The sequence below is a fragment of the Erpetoichthys calabaricus genome, chromosome 6 (assembly GCF_900747795.2).
Source record: "Erpetoichthys calabaricus chromosome 6, fErpCal1.3, whole genome shotgun sequence".
Classification (NCBI taxonomy): domain Eukaryota; kingdom Metazoa; phylum Chordata; class Cladistia; order Polypteriformes; family Polypteridae; genus Erpetoichthys; species Erpetoichthys calabaricus.
In genome coordinates, this window is record NC_041399.2 from 3,201,555 (window position 1) to 3,207,554 (window position 6,000).

At 46.4% G+C, this 6,000-nt stretch overlaps 1 protein-coding gene across 1 annotated transcript in view; it reads left to right on the plus strand.

The window, feature by feature from the left end:
• cubn (cubilin (intrinsic factor-cobalamin receptor)) overlaps positions 1–6,000 on the plus strand; it is a 291,472-nt gene that overhangs the window by 264,611 nt on the left and 20,861 nt on the right. The window contains exon 60 of the mRNA XM_051929225.1: positions 946–1,151. Within this exon, the coding sequence (XP_051785185.1) occupies positions 946–1,151 (206 nt within the window). The remainder of the gene's footprint in view (positions 1–945; positions 1,152–6,000) is intronic.

Below are 6,000 nucleotides of genomic sequence, written 5' to 3' on the forward strand. Positions count from 1 at the left end.
ATTGGCATATTTTGCAGTTTTTTCCAGCCGTTACATAAAGATTCATTACGGGACACGTCTCTATAAGACAGCTGTCCCTTCTGAGATGTTTTTGAGACATACAGTATTTTCGGAATTCACTTTAATTTTTTCAACTTTGAAGGCAATTACTCATTTGGCCTTGAGTAGGCCAGAGCCTGCAGGTGGTAATTTGGGACTTGGGGTTGGTCTCTACTGGACAGGGCAACTAAAACCGATTGTACTCTTGTAGGGGTCGTCTCCGAGCTCACAGATCGTAATTTTATCTCCGATGAGCACCTGCTATCTGGAAGTGACCCCTGGCGAAAGCATGGAGGGGCTGGTATGCAATTCGACAATTTCCTGTCACTCGTACCCTGGTAGGCACGCCCGCCCCTTTCCAATCATAGTACCCCCACACACACCTTTCCCATTCCCTTAGTGGTCATCACGTAACTGCCTGTCAGTGTGTGTCAGTATAAGGTGAGCCAGATAATTGAATTTCCAGAGTATCGCCCCCTAGTGAGGTTAGTGCCATGTTGCTTCTCAAGGCAGTTTTAGGCTTTTGTTTGCTTGTGTCCCCCAGACTCGTCCTTAGACATTACAGGAGGGCTGACCCCGAGTCCATGTTTAGTTAGTGACACTCCTTAGTCAGAACTAGAAAGCAGCAGTCATTAATCAAATCTGACTATGGGGCCCCACCAATAGACACAGTGATTTCAGGGTCTCGATTTTCGGTGACACCCCATGGACTGGTTTAGTGTCCCCCACTGGAGTTTCTTGTATGTGTGCTGCACGCCCTGCTGTCTCCTTTCATTTCTGACCCTCTTAGCTCACTGTTTATAATTTTTCTACATCATGTGGCCCCCATAAAAGTGTCGAGACACTCCAGGAAGTTCCATCCCAGTGCTGTTTCGCTGCTAAGCTCTCACTTATCTCCTCTGACAGGACCACAGCAAGGCTGCGGTGGCTTCCTCAACGCATCCACGGGCTCCTTCAGCTCGCCTGACATCAACTCTGACGGCAAATATGAAACAAACCTCGACTGCCTGTGGTCCATAATGGTGCAGCCCAACAAAGTGGTCAACCTCACCTTCACGCAGTTCGATCTGGAGGGAACCTCTGGAGTGATCTGCCGATACGACTACCTCAAGGTACCGACAGTTGGGAATTTGGGAGATTTCCCTGTATGTTGTGGGTTTTTATTTAATAAGACATCATTTCTCAGACCTGGAGTAGTGTGGGCCGGAGCCTCTCATGGGTGTGAAGTGGAAACTGACCCTGCATAAGATGACAAACCATTGCAAGGTCTTGTGTTGTTATTAGTGTGAATGTGAAGCTACCGATGTCATTCAAAGCATCTGATTTTATCACCCAGTGTTGAAATCATAAAGGCAACACCACCATTATAATAAAGATATAAGAACAGTAAAAATCGGGTGACACCCCTCAGCCCCCTGAATGCCTAGGCCAGGGCATTGGAAAGGAGGGTCTGTCTGCTGGTCAAACCTCAGATCCTGGAGGAACAGCAGTTGCAGAACACTTGAGCAGCTCCTTATCCTCAGGAGAATTCCTGAAGATCCATGGGTGTATGCCCAACCAGTTTACAAGTGTCCTGAGGACTTGGAAAAGGCATTTATCTGCATCCTCAGGGGTGTCATGTGAGGGGTACTTCAAGAGTACCAGTCCTGCACAACTGGAGTGAAAGCTTGACTCACATTGCTGGCAGTAACTCAGACGTGTTCCCAGTGGGTTTGGGACTCAACTCTGTCATCGACTCTATTCAAAATTCTTATGGAGAGGATTTGCAGGTGCAGCCAAGGGGTGGACGTGGAAGCGGAGATGGGCACTCTTTGCCCAATGAAGGCGCTCGGAGTCTCAGGATAGGCAGCAGAATCCAATGCACATAAGGACTCAAATCGGATGACTCGAGTGATTAGCAGCGGGTCTGCCCCTACTTTTATTACCGTTCTTATCAAAAGTGTACCTCACTCAGTTCATTTGTCACCCCTATCTGACTCCCAACGTCCTATGGTCCTGCCGCTTTTTAGTTCCACCAATATTTCCCAGCCTAATGAGTGTAATGCTCTGTTCTATCCATCATGCTCGCTTGACAGGCCCTCTCCCCACCTTGCACCCATCCAGTTCCTGCCACCATCATTTGCAGTCCTCAACTCATATTCACCACCTAGAGAGAAGGGGGGGTTCTGCCTGTCAGCCCCTCCCTGCATACCTGACCCTGACTTTTGAAATATTGGTGGATTTCCAGCTTGCTAAGAAAAATAAAAAAATATACAGGTCTTTTTGTGACTTAACCCTTGCTATACTAGCATACACTATGATATGATACTTATTTTCATATATGCTCATGATTCTCTTTGAATATATGCAAATCATCTTTTTTAAGAATATACTTTTCTATATGGACAGGGTCCAGTTCGGTGACCTCAGGATGGCATCTCTGCCTTTTTTTACTTTCTTGTGTACGAAGAATAGGGAAAGAATTGTAATTGTCCAAAGATTCGATGTCGAGATTTTGACGAATCTCAATGTTGTAAGTCGCTTTTAATAAAGACATCGGCCACATGCGTAAATATCTATAAAGAATTAAGCCCTCACTATTTGGATGGGTTTTACAGCAGGATGGGGTAAAGTCATCATGTCCAGAGGACCTTTGTAATTTTAGTCTTGTCCGATTCTTCGATATCAAGATTTTGATACATCTCAATGTTGTAAGTCGCCTTTAATAAAGATACCGGCCAAATGCGTAAATATATAAAGAATTAAGCCATCGATATGTGGATGGGTTTTACAGCAGGATGGTGTAGTCATTATGACCACAGTCTCGTCCAACTCGCTCAAGTTAGTAAGTTTTTACAGGCTTCACATTCATGTCTCAGTAAAGCCTTCTGTAGTTCAGGGGTCTCCAGCTATGGTCCAGGAGCACTACTGTGGTTTCAAGTTTTCATTCTAACACTTTTTTTACTTTCTCGTATACGAAGTATAGGCAAAATATTGTAATTGTCCAAAAATTGGACCTCGAGATTTTGATGAACCTTGATGTTTTAGACCTTCCTGAGTCCGATTTACTTTCTTGTAGGAAAAGTATTGTAATCGTACAAAAATTCGATTTCAAGATTTTAATGACTCTGGACGTTTTAGACCTCCCTGAGTCCAAAAAATACAATTTTTGGAATTATGTGTGTGTGTGTGTGTAAACACAATAACCTGAGTACTCTTTCACTTCGGTCAGCCAAATTTTGCATACCAGTATTGGGTACAAAATGTAGATTTCTGTCAAGTTTTGGGCTAATCCGTTAATCAGGAGTGGTACTTTACTTTTTATTCATGCAGCTGCAGAGTCCGATTTATTCAACTTTACTTTTGTAATAATTGTTCAGTATATTATTAATTTGATTTGATTTGTTGTTGGACTTGGCCAGACTCCAAGACCAGGTTGTTTCTAATGAGTTTGCACTCAGTTTGTGTGAGGAACTTGCAGATTTGGGTACGACTGCCGATCCTAATGTGATGTGGGAGACCTTCCGTGACAAGACCCTGAAGGTTGCTGAGGGTTGTGTTGGTGTTACCGGTGTTCCCAGAAGGAGATGTTTCATCTCGCAGTGCACCCTGGATATCATGGAGAGGAGTCGCAGTGCACAGCTCAATGGCAACTCTGGTCTGTACCAGGAACGGAGAAGGATGGCTGCGAGGGCTCTGAGGGCAGATAAAGAGGCGTTTGTTACAGGAATCTGTGAGCAAGTGACACACCATCTGTGGTCTAGTGACCCATGTCCTGCTTACAGAGAAATCAAAGCATTACGCACATCTGAATCTGTTCCTCGGAGAGTCGCAGTCAGGGCGGCTGATGGGACAGTCCTTACGGATTACACTGCAGTTGTGACCCGCTGGGCTGACTACTTTGTGGATATCTCTGGGTCTGCGGTTCTTGAGGCTGAACCTCCAATTAGTTGTGAACCACCCAGTCTCACTGAGATGGCACGGGTGGTGCACCAGCTGAGGGGGGGAAGGCTGCAGGGATCTGTGGTATCTGGGATGAACTTCTCCAGGCTGGTGGCAAGGCTGTCCTCCTGGCATTTCAAGCAATCTTTGCTACCATTTGGGAGACTGGCATCATCACAACTGACTGGAAAACGGGACTTGTTGTTCCTATCTGGAAAGGGAAGGGGAATCTCTTGGATTGCAGCAACTACAGGGGGATAACACCGCTCTGGGTGCCGAGTAAAGTCCTTGGTAGGGTCGTTCACAATAGGATCCGTGATCACTTGCTCACCTACCAGTGACCGGAACAGTCTGGTTTTACGCTTAAGAAGTCGACCATTGACTGTATCCTGGCACTGAGGGTTCTCATGGAGCACAAAAGTGAATATCGGCAGAGTTTCTTTGCAGCCTTTGTTTATTTTCGTATAGTGTTCAACTCAGTTGATTGAGCTGTGGCCCTGTGGGACATCCTGAGGGTTTGTAGGATCCCCTCGAGGTTACTGGATATCATGGCCGGCCTGTCCACTGCTACTGTGAGTGCTTTGCAGAGACGAGGCAGGACTTCTGTATTTTTCCCAGTTGATTCAGGGGTTTGTCAGTGGTGTGTTCTGCTCCTACTATGGTCAATGCTTGTATGGACTGGGTGTTGGGCAGGGTCGTGGGGTCCAGCGGCTGTGGGGCATCTGTTGGTGAAGAAAGATTCACTGATCTTGACTTTAGTGACGATGTGGTGATCTTCGCGGAGTCAATGGAGGCTCTGATTGGGGTGCTCGAGAGACTGAGTGAGGAGTCTGAGTGTCTGGGCTTGTGAGGTTCCTGATAAAAACCAAAGAGCCAGGCCTTTAATGACCTCTTGGGCACGGCCATCAGCAGAGTGTGTGTCTGCAGAGAGAGTGTCGACCTCGTCATTGAGAGGTTTACTTACCTTGGCAGTGACATTCACGTCTCTTGCGACTCTTCCTATGAAGTCAGTAGATGGATTGGGAGAGCATGGGGGGTCATGAGATCGCTGGAAAGGGGTGTGTGGCACTCCTGATATCTGCAAAAGGACGAAGGTCCAAGTCTTTAGAGTCCTGGTGCTTCCTGTCTTACTATATGGTTGAGAGACATGAACGCTATCCAGTGACCTGAGATGAAGACTGGACTCTTTCATGTGTGACTCTCTGGAGAATCATTGGGCACCGCTGATGTGGCTTTGTGTTGCTCATGGAGTCCCGAATGAGGCACATGACCTGCATTGTGAGGGAGAGTCAGTTACGGCACTACAGCCATGTGGCACATTTCTCCGAGGGTGATCCGGCTCGTAAGATCCTCATTGTTGGGGACCCGAGTGGCTGGTCAGGCCAAGGGGTCATCCACCTAACACCTGGCTGCGGCAGATAGAGGGTCATTTCCAGAGGGTGGGACTGGACCGCATGTCTGCCTGGGGGGGTTGCCAACCAGGATCCTGAGTTGTTTAGTCATGTAGTGGGTATGACAATGTGCTCTACCGGTGCCTGCTCCCCAACTTGACTTGACTTGACTTGTTGTTGATGGTTCTTTAATGTATGTAATCTATACTAATAAAAGGCAAAGCCCTCACTGACTCACTGACTCACTGACTGACTGACTGACTGACTCACTCATCACTAATTCTCCAACTTCCCGTGTAGGTAGAAGTCTGAAATTTGGCAGGCTCATTCCTTACAGCTGATTTACAAAAGTTAGGCAGGTTTTATTTCGAAATTCTACGTGTAATGGTCATAACTGGAACCTGTTTTTTGTCCATATACTGTAATGGAGGAGGCGGAGTCTCGTATCGCGTCATCACGTATTACGCCTCCTACGTAATCACGTGAACTGAAAACGAGGAAGAGATTTACAGCACAAGTCAAACGCGGGAACGAAGGTAAATGACGTTAATTGTTGACTGTCTTTTAATACTGTGTACTTGTTGAGTGTCTTTTAATACTGTGTAAGCATACATATTAACACATGTGCAATTAAACGTGTGCATTTACG